The sequence below is a fragment of the Aulonocara sp. 'chitande type north' Nkhata Bay genome, linkage group LG17 (genome assembly GCF_057382095.1).
Source record: "Aulonocara sp. 'chitande type north' Nkhata Bay isolate Kocher_YH1m ecotype deep benthic linkage group LG17, A_spYH_male_GT1.1, whole genome shotgun sequence".
Taxonomy (NCBI): domain Eukaryota; kingdom Metazoa; phylum Chordata; class Actinopteri; order Cichliformes; family Cichlidae; genus Aulonocara; species Aulonocara sp. 'chitande type north' Nkhata Bay.
Genome location: NC_141360.1, coordinates 32,885,863 through 32,909,565, shown reverse-complemented (window position 1 = coordinate 32,909,565; position 23,703 = coordinate 32,885,863). Strand labels below are relative to the sequence as shown.

Below are 23,703 nucleotides of genomic sequence, written 5' to 3'. Positions count from 1 at the left end.
CAGTGGTCTGAACAAAAAGATTGCATAAAACTATGAGGAAATAAATTGTTTTTAACACAATTCCTTCATTTCAGGGGCTCAAAAGTTAATTCAATCAGTGATAAATAGACTGGTTCTGTGGCACTTTTCTACTCCGAGCACTCAAAGTGCTTTGCACAACTGAAAATAAAATGTTAATTTCTAATACTTGGTTGAAAACCCTTTGCTGGCAATGACAGCCTGAAGTCTTGAACTTATGGACAGCCCCAGATTCTGCGCTTCCTTCTTTTTTAATGCTCTGCCAGGCCTTTACTGCAGCAGCTTTCAGTTGCTGTTTTTTGTGGGCATTTTTGTCCAAGGTTTACTCTTTAACAAGTGAATTGCTCAGTTCTGTTAAGATTAAGTGACTGACTTGGCCATTCAAGAATATTCCTCGTCTTTGCTTTACTAAAGTCCTGGGTTGTTTTGACTAAACGTTTTGGGTCGTTGTGCATCTGTATTATGGAACACCGCCCAATCAATTTGACTGCATTTAGCTGGATTTGAGTATGTCTCTGAACACCTCAGAATTCATCTGGCTGCTTCTGTCCTGTGTCACATCATCAGCAAACACTAGTGTCCCAGCGTCACCGGCAGCCATGCACACCCAAACCATCACACTGCCTCCACCCTGTTTTACAGATGATGCGGTTGCTATGGATCATGAGATGTTTCACGCCTCCTCCATACTTTCTTCTTGCCATCATTCTGATAGAGGTTGATCTTGTGTTCGTCTGTCCAAAGAATGTTTTTCCAGAACTCTGCTGGCATATGTAGATGTTTTTTTAGCTAAGTCCAATCTAGCCTTTCTATTCTTGAGGCTTATGAATGGTTTACAACTTTCAGTGAACCCTCTGTATTTATTTTCAGTCTTGGTAGACTTGGATATCAATACGCCTACCTCTGGTTTTTTATTTGGTTGGCTTTTGTGGAAGGCTTTCTCTTCACCATGGAAATGATTCTGTGATCACCCGCCACTGTTTTCTTTTGTGGACGTCCAGGTCTTTTGCATTGCTGAATTCACCAGTGCTTGCTTTCTTTCTCACGATGTACCAAGCTGTAGATTTTGCCACTCGTAATATTGTAGCAACTTCTCAGATTTGAGTTTTCTGTTTTTGCAGCTGAAGGATGGCTTGTTTCATTCTTTAGCCGCATGTTGTCTGTTCACAGCAAAATCTTCCAAATGCAAGCACCACACCTCAGATCAACTCCAGGCCTTTAATCTGCTTAATTGATTAATGACATAACAAAGGAATTACCCATACCTGCTCATAATATAGCCTTTGAGTTAATTGTCCAATTATTTTTGGTCCCTTTTAAAAGAGGATGGCACATGTTAAGGATCTGAAATTCCTAAACCCTTCATCTAATTTAAATATGGATACCCTCAAATGAAAGCTGAGAGCCTACACATTATGTCCGTGTCCATCATACATCTATAACTGGAATATGTTTCATTAAACAGGCAAAAAACCACACAACTTGTGTCAGATTCTAGAGTCAGCATGACAGGCTATATTTATGTTTTGTGCTGACACACCCTTTTATAATCATATTCATTATACTTTCTACATCATTTCCTCTGTCTTCCTTTTTATTTAATTATTATTATCTTACTAGGATTCTCCTGAAAAAGCATTAAAATGCACCACATTTACAAAAGAGACAAGACTGACAGACTGTAGGACATAAGCTCAAGGTCTACAGAGTTTTAAACACGGACACGCTGGACATCAGACACGCTGATAGGTCACTGAAGGACAGGCTGAAGTGTGGTAATGGTTGCATGAAGCATCCAGATCAAAGGCATTTCACTCACTTCTTTTAAGTCTCATAAATCTGCAGGAATTTGTTTTGCTGGACTGATTTTAAATGACAACTGCTCATGAGGGAAAGAAGCCAGCTTTATTGTTTGACTCCTCAGTGAAGTATGGCACTGAATAGTTTATGTGCATGATTATAATAACCAAGGCATTGTGAAACGTCAAATGTGCTGGAGCTGTAATAAATGAGGATTACTCAAAATAATTTTGCAACACCCTGAGATCATTTACAACCCCACAAAAACATTTTTTATCTGGATTAGTAATGAACTTTCATCTATTTTTTTTCTTCTCATGATAGAACAAATATTTGCTTTTCTGTGTTCTCTGATAAATGAAATTAAACTGTAAAATATGAGTGAGAGCATGGAGAAATACAAAGAAATCCAATATAGGAGGCAGTGCTGGCGTTTTCTATCTCTTTTGTGGACTCAGATGAGATCAAATGGAAGCTTCACTACACAGAATAATATTCGAAAATCCAGAAATGATATGAAGAAAATCATTTTCAGTTTGATTTCTATTACCAGGATCTTTCGCACTGAGGTTTACAATATAATACAGTATCATGCTGAGCCTTTGGCTTATATATAACCTTGTTAATTAAAGAATGGTCCGTATATTTGTAATATACTGCCTGCAAACACAAAGTCTACTGAATAAAAAACTTTTCAGTCTGTCAAAAGCCAAGACTTGTTAAAAACTAGTGTAAATCAGAATGGATTTTGAGTCTTTTTTTCTTTTCTTTTCTTTTTTTACATAGTCGCTAAGTTTATACAGCAATCTGTTACTGAGCTGCACCTACCAAGTTAGTTAAATGTAGCATCAAGATTCAGAGCAGAGATCAATGCAAGTGCCTATTTAATCAATAAATATCTCTAATTTTCTTCATGCACTGAAGGCGCACTGCACTCTTTCTACTTATTCTGTCTGTCAGGATGTGCATGACTAGCTGACTAGCCGACTAATCGTTGTTGCTGTCACTAGTCGGTACTGGACTTGCTAGGCCAGGGGTGCCCAATCCCGGTCCTCGAGAGCTACTATCCTGCAGCTTTTAGATGCATCCCTACTCCAACACAGCTGAATCAAATGGTTTGATCTCTTCAGCATGCCATCATGTTTGGCAAAGGCCTGATAACAAGCCATTCATTTGATTCAGGTGTGTGGGAACAAGGATGCATCTAAAAGCTGCAGGACGGTAGCTCTCGAGGACCGGGATTGGGCACCCCTGTGCTAGGCATTTAATCTAATTGTTAGAATTTTAATTGATGCCCAGGGCTGGTAAATTATAATTAACTTCCTCCAAAAGGTGATTGGGCTCTCCCTAGCCATAGGGTGAGGAGTTCAGTAATTATGGAGCGGTCCAGAGTTGAGCAGCTAGTCCTCTACATTGAAAGGAAACGGCTAAAGGTGTTGCCTATTGGTTAAAGTGTTCCAGCTGAGTATGTCCTACTGTGAGGAGGCCCTAGCATAGAGCCAGGGCATGCTGGAGATATTACATTCATTGGCTGGCCTGGGAAAGGGTTGAGGTTTCCCCATATAAATATAACCTGAGAAGGATGAAGAGCAAGAAGAGGCGCCATCATGGAAGGACAAGGCCCTACACGGTATGTACCACCAGCAGATAGAAGAAGTGGCTGATGTCAAGCAATCTTACCAGTGGCTGGACAAAGCTGGATTGAATGACAATCCAGCAGATAATAGGTAAGAGAAAAATCTGTGTATGACCTGGAAGTCCTGAGGTCAAAATGGGAAACACCGACTAGGGTGATGGAGAATGACCAAGCTAAGATCCTGTGGACTTCAGATAAGTGGTGGACGAGCAGAGGAAGCCCGCATAGCAAGCTGGTCTGGCCCAGATCTGGTATCAAGCCGGCACTGCTGGCTGACTTCTGGCATGGTAAGTGGTATGTCATCCAGATATGGGCCAGGCCTGGAATAGATAGCACTGTCTATGTTCCTATTTTCCTATTTTAGTTAGAAGATCCAAATGCCATGTTGCAATACTATACTGCTATGGTAGCCAACCTTTCAAATGCAGGTTTGACAGGTTTGTGAGTGTGCACTTTATCCAAAACCTAGTGACGGTTTACTCACCTTTGCCGGTGGATGGCTGTAGCTCAGGAGGTAGAGCAGGGCACCTACTAATCAGGTTAGTGGTTCGATCCATGGCTCCTCCAGTCTACATGTCAAGAGTAAGAATGTGTGTGGCTGTAGTTAAGAAGCGCTCAATTTAGAGAAAGTGTATAAATGTGGCATGTTGTATAGAGCACTCTGAGTAATCCGGGAGAGTAGAAAAGTGCTATATGAGAATCAGTCCATTCAGTGTCTAAACAGAGTTTCATCATGTTACTTTTGCACTATCATGTTCCATCGCATGTTGTTATTACATGGCTTGATTAAGGTACACATTAGGCTGACATCTGGGGCCAGAGCTGAAACTGTTCTGGGCCAGAGCTGAAACTGTTCTGGGCCAGCACAGGGCCAGCAGTGTGTCTGCAACTGGCCTTGTGCTGGCCCATGTGTGGGCCACATCATCAGATCTGGGCCACCAAAGGGCCGTCATTCTTTGCGGTATGTGGGCCATCTGTAAGCACATTGTGTGGGCCAGATCCAGGCCATACCAATTTTGCTATGTGGAAGACGGCCGTATAGTGATAGATGTAGCTATAGCAAGTGATAGCAACGTGAAAGAAGGAACAAGAGAAGCTCGAGAAGTATCAAGCACCAGAAGGAGCACAAGCGGTGAACCTCCTAGGACCTGGCATCCACATATGTGGACATCACATTTTGGGTTATTTAGACCAAAATACTCAATTTTGCTTTACAAGGGCCTGATATCCACTTACGAGGACATTATACTGCTACTGTTATATCAAATATTTAAACGAATATCCTCATATGTGGCTCTTATTTTTCTTAAAAACAAAAATAAGGTAAAAAAAAAATCTGGTAATTCTTTGTTTTGACGTTCTTGGGCCCCAATATGCCCAAATATCAAAGAGAAATTAAAAATGCATACCGTGGAAGAGTTCGGGTCTTAGGAGGTTAATACTAATAACTAATGATTAAATGCAGAGTGTTGTGTAAGCAAATAGTGAATGGAAAAAAAGGTGAGTGTAGACGAAAAACCAAGAGCATCATTCCACTGCAGCCTAGACCTATTGCAGGTCTAGGCTGCAATAGGTCCAGCAGCCTAGATCTATTGCAGCATAACTAAGGAGGGTTTGAAGTCACCTGATCCAGCCCTGACTGTATGCTTTATTAAAAAGGAAAGATTTAAGCCTAATCTTAAAAGTAGAGAGGGTGTCTGTCTCCTGAATCCAAACTGAGAGCTAGCTCCATAGAAGAATGGTCTGAAAGCTGGCGGCTCCCATTCTACACATAAAGTTAGGAGGGTGTGTTACTGTTAAAGAAGAGGTAATGGAGTGAGGTATGTAATAGAGGGAGTGATATCGCTCTGCTGGCATATATATTTGACCCAGACTATTTGAAATGTGTTCTGCTTTCTCGCCTCTAAATCTGCTGTCACTATTCTGTGACTGAGATAATACTAAGCCAGCAGAGGAGCGCCGTTATCTCCGTGCCCCAAAAAGACCACTGATATCTCTATTTCCTGTGCGGGTGCGTGCGCACAAATACACACACACACATGCATAAACAGATACACTTCTTTCCCAGAAGTGCAACCTACAGATGCATGCCGACACTCCCAGAAATCACTCAGCACAAACAACTTGCGCTGAATCTTTTTTTTTTTTTTTTTTTCATTTTCTGTCTGTGAAACCATGACTGCTGAAATAGGTGGAATATAAACAGTGGCATATTCATTCTGTCTCAGCAGGCGCACACACACACAAACACACACAGACGTCCTCTGAGTAAAGCAACCCAGGCAGAAACAGTCAGGGCTCAAATGAAAACACACATCTCGAGAAGAGATAAGCGAGCCGCGGCATCTTTCACGAGAGACTTTTTGTAGTTGCGTCAACAATTGTTGCACCGTGTCACCCACACCGCCTGGATTCACATCAAAGCCTGCGATGAAAATGCACTCAGTTCTCTTTAGTGAACATGAGCTCCACAGTAACATGCTCAGCAGTGCCCCCGTGTGGTCATACAGGGACACCGAGCACATTATTGCATTGTATATGACCATAAGACCAAAATAATGCATTGTACAACACTGAAGGCTTTGCAAGGGATTGCGATTTAAAGTTGTCTCGCTAACATTTTACACAAGTCTCTGAGAATTGAAGCCTCTCTGCTGGACACACTATGTGATCACACCATTTTTAAATCACCCAAGGATCTTTTCCTGCATTAAAAAAATGTCATCAAATGTAATTTTGGCCAGCATATAGACCAGTCGTGGGTGCTGGCTACATGTAGGATTAGTGCAGTCTGCGTCTGGCCTGTACAGCGTGGTTAAATGCGACTCATAAACTCAAGTTTCACTTCCTGATCGAAAAGTTGAAAGCCTAAAATGCTTTCTCACTGTGCGCGAAGCTCTTGCAAAGGCTGTGGGCATTTCGACAGCATAGTGCAGGCTGAGAGCGTATATTTTTGTGTCTACTGGTTATCACGTAGCCTATTGCTCATATTTCCACTAAGTTCAGTTATAAAATCATTGTGGTCACTATCACGTTTGCTATGTCGTGAGTCTAACTGTTGCTGGAGTAGTGGGTGATAATTCGATTTAATCTATTCCTCTGAACGACTGAGAAAGACGTTTTTAACCCATCTTTTTATCGATTAAAGATCACGACAGTGCAGCAGTAACAGTGAAGGAAACCTCAAGAGGAAGTAGAGAAACATCATGGTTAGTCTGCATGCAGACTGAATCTAATGACTGCATTTTTGTTTTGTTTTCTTACTCTAATGTAAGAATAAATAAATACATAAAACAAATTTGAACACGTGATTTAGGATTAAGGTTATCCCTCAATCCCTCAATACACTGCTTTACTGTGTGGCTTTTACAAATGAGTTTAGTTAGCCTAGCATAACAGCAGAGTAATCGGCTGTAATTATCATTAATGAGTCGTAATTATACAGCGTCAGGACGTCGCAGGGGGACGTGAGCTCAATTACTAACCACGTCTGCAGCCATGCTGCCTTCTCTATCAGCTCGTGTTGCGTTCAGCTGCTATTGGAAATGTGCAAAATCAGCACTGTGTTTCTTCACTGACATCAGTGGCTGCGCATCAAACTGCGTGATCATCATATTTATAATTTCTAGCATGACTGTGGGTTGTAGCGTTTTTGTTGCATACAGTTGGTTTCATATTTTATTCTATTATTGTTCAAATGGAGTGTTGTGCAAAAGTCTTGGATCACCCCTCATTTCTCTAAAAGTGATCTTGAGCAACAGTCTAATGGCAGGGGTAGGGAACTCCAGGCCTCGAGAGCCGGTGTTCTGCAGGTTTTAGATGTGTCCTTGATCCAACACAGCTGATTTAAATGGCTAAATTAGCTCCTCAACATGTCTTGAAGTTCTCCAGAGGCCTGGTAATGAACTAATCATTTGATTCAGGTGTGGTGACCCAGGGTGAGATCTAAAACCTGCAGGACACCAGCTCTCGAGGACTAACGTTTCCTACCCCTGGCCTAATGGTCTTTCAAAGTTTGTGTCTGGACACTTCTTTTATAAGGCTCTAAACACTGATGTGTGAATTGATCAGCTATTAAGCAACAAAGTCAAGCGATGAGACAGTGTTTTATCTAGACATAAAGGACTTAGCTGTCTGTCACAGAAACATGTAATTTATTACATTTTTTTTAGATAAACCTTGAAAAGTGACACATTTTACAGACGTAAATTAGTATTTTTGAACCAACAAGAAGCTGCAAATCTGCCATTTCTTGCACATGTTCTTTTTCTTGCACATGTTCTTTTTCAGCTATTTATTAATAAGTGACTTTTATGTATATATATGCCTGTATATATTGTGTTATTCTTAGTTAGGGTATTGTCTGTCTTTGTTAATGTTTGTTTATAATGGAGCACTGTAACAAAAAATAATTTCCCCTAGGGATCAATAAAGTATTCTGATTCTGATTTCTTGGCATTGTTTGTATTTTGGCCTTTAAAAAAATGAGGAAACTGAAACAAGTGGAAAACAAAAATAAGAAGTGGGAGGCCTAAACATAACAAATGGGGGCATCTTAAATTACAAGGAACCTTGCCTATGAGAGTTCAGGGTATGTTGAAGAATAAACGTGGTCATGGTGACTTTAAAGCTCATTAGAATTGTACAAAATCCGCTTTTGTTTTGTTCGGGTTTTTTTTAATTTATTTGTTTTTTGCCTTATAGACTGTATTTCTATGTATGTTTGTACCTGTTTTAATAAATGTCTGGAATCGTTTCCTATTTTCCTTGCAAAATATTGGAAAATGTGGGTTCTTCATGACATTTTCAGTGTTGCATTGTAGTGAATGTGAATGTACACCTGTACATTTTTTCACATCTCTTTTAAACAGTTTGTAAATTAAAGCAACCAATGCATTCCTTTGAAAATGTAGGCCTACTGTGACATATTTTCATAAGTGGGTACATGTTTTATTCGTGCTGTAACAACAGAAAGAACACACATCGAGGACATACATCCCACCACTGGCTTCATTCTGGTCTGTAATTCAGCTGTCGTTTATGTACTATGCTGAAAAATATCACTGTGCCCACAAAGGAAAGGAGAAGACTGGCGGGTAATTAACATGTATAAACAATTCAGTTTCAAAGTTGAATTTGCAAATGCCTTATCGGGAAGGAAATCCGCTAAACAAATTAGTTAAACCTCAAGTACAGCCCGCGGAAAGGGCGTCTTGATGAGAAAAAGTAAGCGTAAACAGCACATTTATGGTACGTAGGAAAACTAAAACCCTGTCAAAGTGTACTCAGAAAACTGTTTCTTCTGGGGAGCACGTGAACGCAGCATCCCGTACTCTTGCAGGAGATGCTTTTAGTCGCAGCTCGCTCACTGCGCGTCTGCAGCACAACATAAAAGAAAACAATGCACAGGAAGGGGACAGCTGGAGCTCTCCGCACAGAGTGATCATGGCCGGTCGGTGGCGCGACGGTGCTCGCGTGTGTTCGGGAGAGCAGGACGGTGGCCTCAAACCGGCACGAAAGCTCCGCCAGCAGCAAGAACCGGGCTCAGACACCGGGGACGCGACGGAGCCGCCGCGAGGACTGCCGCGATGGATGCGGCTTTACTTCTACGGGATGCACGGCGTGACTCTGGATGTCCTGCTGTCATCCTTACAGGGGCTTTTGCACTCACGGGACCCTAAGCTGATGGGCTTTTCCTCTCCGTATCTTTGCATCATGCATTCGCTGACCCATTTTGCGCTGGAAAAGATCTACTCACAGAAGAGGTGCTTCCTAGGTCGGCCTGTGGTGTTTCATCTTGTTTTCTACCCGTCCATCTACATCGGGCTGCAGATTCTGATCGGGAACATTAACACTTTGGCCGAGCAAGTGAGGGTGGTTTCTGGGACTCAGCTGGTAGTGCATTACATCCTGGCTCTCTACTTCTCTCAGGTGTTTCACAGAGAGCTGTCACATCTACAGTATCGCCCATCATTCTCCGCTGACCTCCAGCTGGAAGGCAGACCCCCGCACGGTCTTCCCGGCTTTGCGCGCTTCTTATTCTTCGGGATGCACGGCTTTCTGGACGAGGTCCTTTTCACCTCTCTGTTCAACCTGGTGGAGAAGTCTGACAGGACCCTCAGCGGTCACACGTCCCTGTGGTCTTTCCTGATGTACGGAAGCTGCAGCTTCGTGGTGGAGAAGCTCTACCTTTACCTGCACTTCAGCCTGGGCTGGGGGTCCTGGCGACGACTCCCCATCTACATCTGCTTCATCTACACGTGGGAATTCTCGTGGGGTCTGGTCCTGAGGCAGTTTAACGCTTGCTCGTGGGATTACTCCCACTATCCTCACAACTTCATGGGACTTATCACCCTGCTCTACCTGCCCGGGTGGATCTGCTTGAGTCTCTATCAGGACGTGCTGTCCAATGTCCTGCTGAGAATCAAGTGCACCAAAGATGTGCATGATTTAAGTGAAGAGAATGGAGACGTCAATGGACAACTGGAGCCAAACAAAAAGCAACTTTAATTCTAAGTTTGATGGTTGTAAACTAATATATAAGTGAGGAAGAAATACAACTAATTTAATAAGGGACATCTATTTATTATCAGGCAGTAAACAACAAAAATCAGAGTCTACGTTACACCTTCTAAAAATGAACATTTGTCCATATATCAAAATATTGGTAGCACTTTATAATACAGTCCACGATCAAGGGTGTAATAGACTTAAATGGAATTTACATGTAGACAAACTTGAATAAGAGGGTAATAATTCAACTCTTTTTTTTTTACAGGAAAGCAGAAAAATGTTCTTAAGTACTGCATTTGTAATTTAAGTAGTGCACAACATCTGGGTATTTTACAGGAAATGAGATAGAAATCAATCATTTTAAGTAGTGTATTATTTCCATCTATTTTAGTGAACAAAAAAAGATCCAAATTTTATTCTATATTTATGCTCTACTTTTTATATTGACATTGTGAATTGCATTGGTGTGCCTCAGAGTATAAGTGGGCGGATCAATCCAAATACTGTTAGATATAATACCGAAGCTAGTATTGGTGTTGGATTGATACTAGTGTGATAGGATTGAAATTTTGTTTCTAGGTTGGACTCCAAGGAAAAGTAAACACCAGCCCGATTACTCTATTGTTAAAAGATCACATGGGCCACCTGTGTGGCCTGCAGTATTTGCAACTTTTAGTTTTTTCTTCTAAGTGGGAAAGGTACTTTTTTAGGTAATATAAATGGAAAATTGAATATAATCCAGAAAAAAATGCAAAAAGTACAGCATATTTACAGTACAGGATGGTTAAACTCAGAGAAAAAGAAAATACCTGGACATAATAGACTACTTAAAATTATAATTATTTCTTCTTTCCTGTAAAAACTTGACTTTTTAGCTCTAATTCTAGTTTATCTACTGCTAAGTACTTATAGGTAAATAATTATCATTTGTGGGTTTACCACTATCATTCATGCAGTACCTAAAATTATATACAGTATAATTATTTCTTCTTCCCTGTAAAAGCTTGAATTATTACCCCTAATTCTAATGAGTCTACTACTAATTATATCTAGATTAATATAATAACATTGTCATTTCAGATAAAATACATTGGCATACCAATTCTAATTCTAGAGTTATTGCTCTCTTAGCTGCGCTCTGTATTATAAAATACTATCAGATTTTTTAATACGTTTCATTTTCTTCAGGCTGGTGAAGATTGGTGTGTTCAACAAGATTTTCTGTGGAGGTAATAACTTCTGGAAGTTACGAGTCGACCCTAACCCTCGTTACCTGTGCTTTTATTCTGCTCTGCCTGATATTTTAGGGTATAGCAAGGAATTCAAAACTTTGGACCCTAACTGTTTAAATTCAATTACTGCCGTTTTTACCCATTTAGTGGAAAATACAGTTGTAACATGAACAACTTTTACATGTCCTCATGACTTTGAAAGTGTGAAGATTCCGGTTTGTATGGATTGCAGTGACTGATTTCCCGTTCTTCACATATGGCAGATGTGTTTTGGATTTGATCGCTTACGTTATTCACCTATACATCAGCATGCTTTAAGTGTCCTATCTGCATGCTAAAATACCAGTAAAGCTTTCTTTTATTCATTAACTCACATGTATCAACTAATATTCCAAAGTCAGTATTTTTAAGACAGAGTCATCTGTTAATTTTTCACCTTTTTATTCGACTCCTTAACATTTCAAAACAAACTGCATCCACTCAGCTTGTTAACATGATCACAGAGCAATGCATGGCAATTCTTAGAGTTGATATAAACCCAGTGGTATATGTAGCAAAGGAATCCGTAGCTAAATGATTATGAGGAGACATGATGTTGCAGTTTCTTTTTCATGACCCAAACACTGATTTGCTCGAGTGCCTTCCTGCGCAAACTGAGTCCAAGCGACACAAAAAAAACTCAGCTTTTTATCTGCAAGTGCTACAATTGTGGGTCGAAAGGAAGTGCCTGACTGAAAATGGATTTTGGGGGCCAATGTCAATATTGATTTTTTTTTTATTGATATACAAAATATGTGACTTAGTGATATATGGGTTAATATAATATTGATATAATATAGGCCATACCGGTTCACCAACATACTGTAGCAGCCAGTCACCTATATGTATCACCTGTATCATCTATATTCTCTAGATATTAACCTCCTATGCTGCCTCATTAGAAGTAATATGCTTCAATGAACTGCAAAGAAATGATTCTGCTCTGTGACCTTTTTGAACACCATTAAAATATTAGAATCAGTCACTTTGCACTTAGAATTAGAAACACGATGATCTTCTCTGGGATTGATTATTTAGGTGACAAATTATTTTTTGTCTATACAAATTTAGAAGCATACTTTGCACAGGTGCTTTATTTTATTATTTTGTTTATTAACAAATATTCATATTAATTGTTTTTTTAGTTTTAAAGCCCTTTGAAATTCTACTGATATGATTAGCACTGAGAGCTGAACTGAACCCTACTCAGCCTAATACTTTGGCTACTGATTTTTTTTCCTTGTTTAACCTGGCAGCTACACTGGTGTTCTTAAACATTTACACTCTGTCCCACATGAATAACTTTGTACAACTTACAGTTTTTTTCCATGACAGAATAACTGTATTTTAATCATACTTAACTTTCGTGTTTGGCTGTGCACTTTTTGAAGATTTTAAAAAAATGACCAAACTACTTTTAAAAAGCTATAAAAAAAAAAAGAACGTTTGAAAGAAATTGCACAATAACTAAAAAAAAATATCTCTAACTTGCAATGGCATGTACTGTATGACTTAGAATTTTAAATAAAAATACAATTTTCCTGTGACGCAGCTGGTATTCCTTCATTTCTTTAACATTTGCATTATTCAGCAGAGGCGCAATTACACCATATCTATGGAAATATTTACTTCCTGTTGAAGAGTCAAGGTTAAAAGTTAAAAGCAGTCCAGGCGTAAAGTGAAAGGGTAAATCAAACCCTTATACAGAGGTTTTGCCCTGTGGAGGGTGCGGTTTCTTTTTATTTACTGACTTGGTGTTTGCATTCTGCTAAAAGGCTAGGAACAAAAAAGGTCTGCCAGACACTGGTAACTATAGGAAATACTTGTAGTTTTCCATACCACAAGCTTGAACAAATCTCAGCAGATCCAGGCACACAAGCAACAGAATCAAGACAATCTTGGTTTTATGGCTGCAAATCATTTTCTTTAGTGCATAAGATAATAGTTCCTGGCACAACCTGATAATATGTGTGTTATCTGTAATTACTGCTTTCTGGTTGAGTTAGCACTGATATAAATCAAATAAGACAGAGAAAATTGCAAAAAAGCAATGTAATTCATTTAAAATTTTAGTTATGTGATGCTGGGGTTTTTTGTATAGTTGTGTTCACTTTCTCACTCCCTCTCTTTCTCTCCGCGACACCATGGAGATCATTGTGACATAAGCAAATACGAACATTTAGACATCACACACACCACCCAGAGGACTCTGAGTGAATACACCAGTGACCTACAATATTTACTGTAAATCACAATGGGAGCAACATACACCAAGCCTCATTAACACGTTCAATCAGAAGTAATCTGTGACTGCTGTTTATAAAAATGAACATGCATTTTCAACATATCTTTTGGTATCTAATACTAGGAAGTGAAACTGAACAGTTGGCTTGATTATTATGGCAACTTCCTTTCCAACACCTGAATAATAAAACATTATAATATGGTCCTTAAAACTTTACTAGACCAGCGGGAAATTCCATTAATTGATATTTCTCTAATAGTCGCCACATTACATATCTGTTTATGTCCTCATTAATCCAAATGTCTAATCCGACAATCACATGGCAGCAGCTCAGTACATTCAGACAAGTAGACATGGTGACAGAGAGTTTAAACTGACCGTTAGAATGGGGAAGAAAGATGATTTAAGTGACTCTTTGAATGTAAGTTGTTTGTTGGTACCCGTTAGCGGCAATTCTCTGGGTGAAAATGACTTGTTGATGTCAGAGGTCAGAGGAAATGGCAAGGCTGGTTTGAGCTCATAGGAAGGCAACAATAATTCAAATAACCACTTGATTGACCACATTTTGTACCGCTCCTCAGCTAAGAACAGGAAATTGAGGCTACATTTTGCATGGACTCGCCAAAATTAGACAGTAGAAGGTTGGAAAAACATTACTTGTTCTGATGAGCTTCGAATTCTGCTTCAACATTTGATTGTAAGTTCAGAATCTGGCATAATCAATATAAAAGCATCCTGATCCAAGTACTTGCTGCTTTTTTGATCCGAGAAAGACCCTTTATGACCACCAATCTTTTGATGGCTTCTTCCAGCTGGACAACATGCTATTTCGCAAAGCTCAAATCATCTCAAAATGTTTTCTTGAACATGACAGGTGCTCTGTTGAACTGAAATGGCTTTCACAGCCACCGTATTTCAATCCAACAGCACCTCTGGAATGCGATCGAATGATAAATCTACAGCAACTCTGTGGTGCTATGTGTAATGCTGTCATAGAAGTACAGGCAACTTTCTCTGAGGAATGTTTCCAGCACTTTCCTCATTTGTCATTTATAGACTTAAATAATCCACTGCTTGTCAGACCTTTTCTCTCAAGCAATCAAAAGCCACTGACAACGATCTAAACTGGAATAAAGGTCAGTGCGTCTGGTGATTCATGTTTATTTTTCTCACACAAATTATATTCGCTATACATTTGCATACACAGACATATTTTTAAAAGAGCCGAGATAAATTAAATAAATTACTGAGAATTTAAAATGAAAAATGTTTTCATTCATTCAGTACTTTGTCATTGCAGAGAAAGAAATAAAAAACTGCTGCAGTTTTTCTTTTTTTTCCATTTGCATATGCAGTCAAATCATATTCAAATACCAACTGGCTGTAATATTGTCAGGCACAGGTGACACATCTGTGATTTGGTATTGTGCTTGTAGTTCATAGATTCTGTCAGTGGTTTTATTCATAGTACATGAAGTAGCCCTATGCTTACTGAGTCGTTTTTTACTGACACAGCAAAAGGTAGCAGTATATATATATATATATATATATATATATATATATATATATATATATATATATATATATATTGAGTTAATCGTTGACTATAAGCTCATCTTCTATGCGAGTAGAAGTTTGATTCTGGGTTCTAGACCAGACTAACAATTTAGTTTGTAACCACCAAATTTAATTGTCAGCTGCATTAAAGTTCTTATTAACTTTATCTTTAGCGGTGCTGGCCTGCTCGGTGTCATCTAATCCAACTTTTCTCAGAGTGGGGGAGTTCTGGTACTGCCCTCGCTTAACACTGAACATCAGGGCCTTGGCAAGCTCTTTGTATGTCCTAGGAGTGCATTTCAGTCCTTTGTAGCACTGACAGTTAAATCTCCTGCTTAAAGACTTCAGGTCTGCCAAGCTTGGACTTCCTAGAACAAAGTAGCGTTTCTGAGTATTCACAACCCTGAAACTTTCAGGGTTTAGGTGGAGGTAATGGCTGGACTTGTAGTTTTTTCTGACACAGCGGCCATTTCCTCGGCACAGGAAGTTGCTGCACAGCTGGGCAGCTGTCGTGACATTGGTGATGTAAGGATTCAGGGTGGAGGTGAGGTAGAAGGAGAGGGCTTCACAAGAAAGCTGGAGAGGAGAAATAGAGAGAGGAATAAATAAGATCACTATAGTTGTGGACACAAATTTACATGCACTCATCGTGGGCATGAATGTCACGGTAAGTTCAGGCTTTTTATGACTTCTTTCAACTGTTCTTTTTCCAGACTACAATAGATACATCCCCAGTAATATTTGGTAAAATATTCCTTAGCAAGTTGCACCTCAACCAGATCCTTTCAGTAGCGATCAACAAGCTTCTGGTATAATTCTTGCTGGTTATTTGACCACTCTTCTTGGCATTATTGGTAGAATTTATTTAAATTAGATGGTTTCCTGGTCCAGCTTTTAGGCAAAATAAATGTAAACTTGTGTACGCAAATTCTTGTTTTTTAACGTCACTGAACATGTATGCTGTTCTCCCTTTCCACCGTGGAAAAAGAACAGTTCAGAGAGACCATTAAAAGTTCAAAATTACAATGATATTCATGCCCGTGATGTGTGCATGTACCTTAAACTTCTGACCACAATTGTGTCGCCTAAAACAGAGGACAGCATCACAATAATTCAGTGACCGTGAATTGTATTAACATGTCCACGTGAAAAAAAAAACTGATCAATACCACTTGCATACCTATTCCTTAAAAACAAGACTAAAGCTAGCTTAGCTTTGCTTAGCTAGCCTTAATGATTACTAAATGACATTAGTGGGCTACGGTGGCGGTGGTGTTAGGTCAGTTTTGTTAAGACCAGACTGAAGACACTATATCGGTTGACGTTTATTGGAGTGGTTCAATAACATGGACAGATTAATTCTAATGAGGCATAGGATGTTATTGATTTTCTTACTTTATGTTGACTTAATGCAAAAATTTCACAAGGCTAGATCTGGCAAGTTTGTTTCTGCAGAGAATTAAGCTAAGCAGCTGCTAACTGTAGCAGCAGTGTCACTGTTTTATAAGATAAGATAAGATAAGATAAGATAACCTTTATTAGTCCCACACGTGGGAAATTTGTTTTGTCACAGCAGGAAGTGGACAGTGCAAAAGTTATGACGCAAAAATTAGAATACAATAAGAATAAATACAGTACACAGCTGTACAGAATAGAATAAAATAATATACTATATACAGTAGAATAAAATAGAATAAAAATATACAATAAAATAAAAATAGAATACGAATGCTATATACAACTGAGTAAAAATACAACGATGCCAGAAAAGATTATTGCACTTAGTGTTATTGCACATGTGTGGATGTGTGTGTTTGTTCAGTTAAAGTCTTTGTTGTGGAGTCTGACAGCAGTGGGGAGGAAAGACCTGCGAAATCTCTCCGTCCCACACCGTGGGTGCCGCAGTCTCCCACTGAAGGAGCTGCTCAGTGCTGTCACAGTCTGCTGCATGGGGTGGGAGACGTTGTCCAACAGGGATGACAGCTTAGCCGCCGTTCTCCTGTCACTCACCACCTCCACTGGGTCCAGAGGGCATCCTAGAACAGAGCTGGCCCTTCGGATCACCCTGTTCAGTCTCTTCCTGTCCCCAGCAGAGATGCTGCCGCCCCAGCAGACCACACCATAAAAGATAGCAGAAGCCACCACAGAGTCATAGAAGGTCTTCAGGAGTGGGCCCTCCACCCCAAACGACCTGAGTCTCCGCAGCAGGTACAGCCTGCTCTGCCCTTTCCTGTAGAGGGCGTCTGAGTTATGAGTCCAGTCCAGTCTGTTGTTCAGATGAACACCAAGGTACCTGTAGCTGTCCACAGCCTCAATGTCCATACCCTGGATGTTCAGTGGTTGCAGTGGAGAATGCTTGTGCCTGCGGAAGTCTACCACCAGCTCCTTGGTTTTACTGGTGTTGATCTGGAGGTAGTTCAGCTGGCACCAGTCCACAAAGTCTTGAGTCAGTCCTCTGTACTCCTTGTCGTCCCCATCAGTGATGAGGCCGACTATTGCAGAGTCATCAGAGAACTTCTGCAGGAAGCACTGGGTGGAATTGTGGGAGAAGTCTGCAGTGTAGATGGTGAAGAGGAACGGAGCCAGAACCGTTCCCTGTGGGGCCCCCGTACTGCAGACGACCCTGTCCGACACACAGCCCTGAGTCCTCACATACTGTGGTCGGTCGGTGAGGTAGTCCAAAATCCAGGTAGTGAGGTGATGGTCCACTCCAGAGTTCACCAGCTTGTCCTTTAGAACCGAGGGAAGAATAGTGTTGAAGGCACTGGAGAAATCAAAGAACATGATTCTCACAGTGCTTCCAGCGGTCTCCAGGTGAGCGAGGGAACGATGTAGGAGGTGAATGACGGCATCATCCGCGCCAATGCCAGGCTGGTAGGCAAACTGAAGTGGGTCCAGTGATGAGCTTGTTAGGCGCCGAAGCTGAGCCAGGACCAACCGCTCCAGGGTCTTCATCAGGTGGGATGTCAGAGCCACCGGCCTGTAGCTGTTGAGGTCCTTGGGGCGTGAAGTCTTTGGCACTGGTACAACACAGGAGGTTTTCCAGAGCTGTGGGACTCTTCCCAACCTCAGGCTCAGGTTGAAGAGGTGCTCCATCACCCCACACAGTTGGTCCGCGCAGGACCTGACGACCCTCGAGCTGATGCCATCTGGGCCCGCTGCCTTCTTGCCATTAATCCTCCTCAGTTCCCTCCTAACCTGGGTGGTTGAGAGAGACAGGCTGGAGCCTTGTGTTGAGTGTGTATTGGATGCTGTTGTTGGGGGTGGGGAGGAGTGAGCAGGGTGAATAGAGGAGGTGTGAAGTGTCTGAGGTGTCAGAGGTGGAACAGCAGCAGTGGGGGTGGGTGAGTCTGCAGCCGATGTTGTAGACTGTCTCATGGTTGAATCAAATCTGTTGAAGAAATGATTCAGTTCATTTGCCCACCTCACATCCCTCCCAGGCAGAGAGTTCTGCTGTTTGTGGCCTGAGATGGTTCTGAGGCCTCTCCAGACTTCACCAACGTTGTTTTGCTGAAGCTGGTTCTCCATCTTCTGCCTGTAGCTGTCCTTCCCATTCCTTATCAGTCCCCTCAACTCTCTCTGCACCCTTTTCAACTCCTCTTTGTCTTTGGATTTGAAGGCCCTCCTCTTCTGCTTGAGGACAGCTTTAATTTCTGGGGTAATCCAAGGTTTGTTGTTGGAGAAACACCGTACAGTCCTGGTAGGTACGGTGTTATCCACACAGAAATTAATATAGTCAGTAATGCATGTAGTAAGGCTGTCGATGTCCTCTCCATGGTCGTCATAGATCACCTCCCACACAGTCGACTCAAAACAGTCCTTAAGAGCCTCCTCGCTCTCCTCTGACCATCTCTGCACTGTGCGGGTGGCTGGTGGCACCCTGCGCACTAAGGGCTCATTATACATTCAAGAGCAAGCAAACTAGCCAACACGTTCTCACTCCCAAAGCATAACATTTTACGCTAGGTGCCAAATCGTCAACATATTACGTTTTCGGCTACCCACCACGTTCCTAAATGACGACTTCAGAAAAATGAGGAAATATGACAACCGTATGGACTCAATCTACACATGTTCGCTCTTTTTCTTCAAATCGCCGACAAAACGTCGGCATGTTACGCCTCGGGAGTGAGAACGGGCTGAACTAGCATACATATTATAAAATGTACTGTACAGTTGTTCCTGTGTGAGAGCACTATTTTGATAGATCTGTAATGTTACAAATCTAATATTTGTGATAAGCTAAGCAGCTGCTAACTGTATCAGTGGTATTACCTTTTGATATAATCAACAGAAAACAAACTAGCATATTTACATATTAGAAAACCAGCTATTCCTGACTGAGAGTATTGTTTTGATAGGTTTGTAATGTGTGGAGTAAGAAGTTCATTAACTGCAGAACAGGCAGAATTAACAAAAAATATCTTGCAGCTATAAAAAGCCTAATGCACTGAATAGCAGACACTAAGGACGTGTAATAAAGTTATTTAACAGCATGTAATATGTAATAAAAGGCAATTAAGATATGCAACTACAAGAATATTAATTACATGCTGAGGTCTCTGTCAGAGCAATTTAAACATCCAGTTAAATGTACCATCATTGCTTAATTTAGGCTTTGCTGTTGTGGATTAACTATTGTGGTTGCTAAACCAGCCGCCACAATCACTCAGCAGATATTGTCAGTTGCTGAAGAGATAAACCGCTTCCTGTATCGTCTAATTAAAGTCTTTGTCTTGTTCCGTCTGACTGACATCAATACATTGTTATATCTTTCAGCAGTCCAATGGAGGCCTGTGGTGTGATGTTACCTGGTCATCATAGTCACCGCTGGCTCCCCATAGCACAGCGCCAGATGCCCCCACTGCCACACTCTCCCCGACGGTGCTGATCAGATCCCCCTGGACGCAAATAGTTAATCATCTTCACTAATTGTTCGTTACACATGTAAAAAGACTGAGCCAATATTTAAAAATGTAAGATTAGCTTTGATGAATGTTGAGCTGTTTCAAAGTTAAGCAATTTTCAGTTTTTAAAGAGGTTTTAAAACACATTGAATTTTACTGTTTACCGTTTACAGAGATGTCCTTAAACCTCCCTAAAAAAGATTTTACTGGTATGAAAATTACCATTATCAAATTAGTGTTCTATATAGTACTTGATTGTTAGCAAAGCAGTCCAGGTGCTAAACTGGCCTATACCTGCCATCATTGAAAGCATTTCGGACATTATGAAATTAAAAATATGGCAAATGATGCCCAAACTGTTGAGCGCCCCAGTGTTGGTGAAAAATGCTGGAGAATTTTTGCTTTCTCTGCACTTTTTAAACTAAAAAGGTTTGCAAAGAATTGCATCATGGTTTTGAGTTGAGGTTTTTTGCAGCATGCTCACACAAATGAGAACAGAAGATAAGGATTACAACATCGTGTGGTGGTTACCACCTGAGAAGGATGTTGTTACACCAAAGAAACTGAACTCCCCTTAAAACTGGACCTCCTGGCTGGAAACACTCCACTCTAGGGATGTATAAAGTAACCTAAGATGTAAGATGTAATCTAGTCAAGTGTGCTTGCATTTACTCTCTAATGAGTTACTGGAAAAGATGCAATCTGTTTAAGCTGCAAAGTCATTTAATTTGTATGCTTAGTGCTTGTCATTTGCAAATGCCTCCCAAGAACATCCCAACCAGGTCAGAAAGTCATGCTGCAGACTATTACGTAATGTGCCTATGAATAAAGTGTTAAACAAATCCACATTTAAATAGTCTTTGTTACCTGGCTGAGGAAGCGTTTGTTGTCATCAACAAAAACAGGACGCATGTAAACGAACACGGGTGCAGTAGCACTCCATCCAGGAAGGGCAGACACCCTCAAAGCCTCCTGGACGCGGTTTCTCACCATCAGAGCGGCTTTTGGATTGTCTGCTAGAGAGGTCTGAAACAGATTCAGGGAAAATTACCGCTTAACCCTGCGCGCCACCTTTTCCATCTGCTGCCCTCAGGGAGAAGGTACAGGTCTATACAGGCCAGAACATCCAGACTGGCCAACAGCCTGTATCCACAGGCTGTGAGGCTCCTGAACTCTCTGCCCCCCTCTCACGGACAATAACCATATCCAACTTCTTAATAGCAATGAACTGGTCTGCATTGGTGCATCATATCTTTATTCTCTTCCCCCTCCTGCCCCCCCCTCTTTCTTAAATAGATAACTATCATATCTGATATCATATCTCACAGTACAATAATATTGAATGGGTTGCATTGTTGTATTTTGTCATGTTTCTCAGGTCTTTGTCTGAATTTCTACGAACATTATTGCTAAGGATTGTCTTATTGCATTGGAGTCACACTGGGTTAAATATGTACACTTGGGTTTTAAGGGGTATTTATTATTTTCTTCTTTTTTGGGGGGTTGTATGGAAGCCCCAAACGCAATTTCATTGTTCTTGACAATGACAATAAATAAATAAATACTAAATAAATAAATACTTAAAATAATAATATTAGAAGTATGTCATCCATATAGGAGAATCACCAACCTGCAAGTAAACAGAGGGGTAAAGGGCTGTGCTTGACTCCCATAGCCAGAGCAGCTCATCATTTTGCCTCCTCACCTCCTTGGAGCACTGGCCTGTGTAGTGCTGGTCCTTCCAGCCATAATTATAGCAGTTGGGGAACAAGTAGAAGCCCCAAAGATAGTTGGGTCTCATAGCTCTGCCCAAGGCCAACATCCCTGACATAAGATTACTTGCTGCCTCCTAAGAGGAAGGAAGCCAGGAGTGAAGGAATGATGGCATGAATAATTAATAGGTGCTCTGAGCTCTGTATTGTATATAATTTATCATTAAGCCTCAAGCAAAGCGCTCTGACCTGAAACTGCTGTTTGGCTTTTACTGTGGCCTGCTGTACTGAGAGGGAGAGATTAGCCTGCATTACATGGGCCACTGACAAAGTCTGGTAGATTCTTTTGGTTCCCCAATTTCTGTCCCATAGGGGGCGCCATTCCTCCCAGTCTATCACAGCCAGGCCTCGGTTTGTCCTGGAAGGAATGAGGAGGGTGATGGAGGTCAATATCAGCATTTAATGTGTCACTAGGGGCAAAGACAGTATACTCTGGCCTACTTACATGGATGGGATGTAGTAGTTAATATCTGCTCTGGCCTTTTCCAAGCTGGCTTTCAGGTTAGCTCTCTGAGGGATCCCGCCGTAGAATTCTTTCCTACTTTTGAGGTCTATGTGTGGATAAAGACCCAGTCGATCTGTGTAGAACAGAGACAGAAACTGCCCTGGAACCTGCAGCAGGAACAAGACCCAATAAACTTATCTCCACTACTCATAAATAAGTTTGCCTTTTAAGACAGTTTTATAACCTCCTAAAGGTTGTATAAAAACACAACAGCTGCTGATTATCCATCATCTTTTCACTCTTACCTTGGCAGGTGTAGCCACTCCTTTAAAGGCTGAGGTGTCCAGTGAGATGTTATACCTTTTACACACTAGATCAGGGATATTCCAAGTAACAATGAATGGCTGGTGTTCAAACAACGGGCCTACGGTGTGGGGAAGATGGGCAGGTGCAAGGCAAGGGGTTGTTGCTTCCGGAGGAGATGAAGTGGTGTTGTAGGGAAGGAGGGGTGATGTTTTAGAAAGGGCAGGCAGTGTTGTTTTGAAGGTTAAAGCTGCGGAAAGGGGTGACACTGGAAGAGGGGCCAGACGCTTTTTTAAAGCACTTTGAGGTGAGGTTGAGTTGGAAAGGGGAGACAGTGAGGCTGGTGGCAAAGGAGATTGAGTTTTAGAAGTTTTCGCAAGTTGAAGATGAACTTTTCCAGTAGAAAGAGGATACAGGCAGCTCTTGGTGTGAGGTGATTGAGAGTGTTTGTGCGAAAAAGGTGCTGTAGCTTTGTGGGACAAATTCAGATGTTTGCAGGGGTTAGATGGCAACCATGAAATTTGTTTTAGGGGTTGAACAGGATAGAAAAATGTGTGGCGACAATGGCCTGAATAAGGACTAGGAGAGACCTCTTTGCCAAACGGATGGATATTTTTAGAAGTTATAGGTGAGTTTGCAACATCTCTGTGGGGTGCTGGGTTGATGAGTTGAACTGATGTTTCAGAGGTAGAGGACTTGGCATTTGAGTCAGTCTTGATTGGGAGTTTTGACAAAGTTTGTGGGGTACGTGCAGGAGAAGAGAAGGTTGAGTAGGACTGTGATACGCTGTAAGATTTTTCCACTGAAAGAGTGGAAATGGTAGCAGGCAGGATTAAGATTGATTTGTTAATGTCAGCAGCAGGAAGTGCCACGGTTTTTGGCGCCGTCAGGGCTGCTAACGCTAATGTGAAGAAAGAGATGGGAAAGATTGACCGGGTACGAAAGAGAAGCAACAGCACACATCTTCTGCTGCTTTGTGCAACTGAAACCATCCTTTAACCTGCCTTAAAAACAGAACATAAACAAAAGAAACACTCATACCCCACAATATTAATATATAATCAGTATAGTGCATATTTCACTAAGATGCTCAGAGCACAGTTCTGTGCATAATGTCTACTTTTTTCTGAGTGGCTACTACACTTTCTTTAGTTACTGTACTGTATTCATGAATATGTCAAGGCTGTTTTTAATTCTGCACATCTATCAGTGTCAGTACTAGCATGGATCAAATTT

At 41.1% G+C, this 23,703-nt stretch overlaps 2 protein-coding genes across 2 annotated transcripts; one reads left to right on the top strand and one right to left on the bottom strand.

Moving 5' to 3' along the window:
• Nucleotides 1-8,701: 8,701 nt before the first annotated feature.
• tmem229a (transmembrane protein 229A) lies at nt 8,702-12,778 on the top strand. Its single transcript, XM_086269365.1, has one exon. The coding sequence runs from the start codon at nt 8,702-8,704 to the stop codon at nt 9,962-9,964; it is 1,263 nt and encodes a 420-aa protein (XP_086125491.1). The 3' UTR covers nt 9,965-12,778.
• A 2,309-nt stretch (nt 12,779-15,087) lies between these two features.
• Nucleotides 15,088-23,459, bottom strand: LOC147310414 (hyaluronidase PH-20-like). The gene is made up of 7 exons (XM_086269366.1): nt 22,470-23,459; nt 22,165-22,331; nt 21,909-22,077; nt 21,578-21,796; nt 20,815-20,973; nt 19,852-19,941; nt 15,088-15,616 (listed from the first exon to the last, which is right to left on the bottom strand). The coding sequence occupies exons 1-7, from the start codon at nt 23,457-23,459 to the stop codon at nt 15,170-15,172; spliced, it is 2,241 nt and encodes a 746-aa protein (XP_086125492.1). The 3' UTR covers nt 15,088-15,169.
• Between the last annotated feature and the right edge of the window lie 244 nt (nt 23,460-23,703).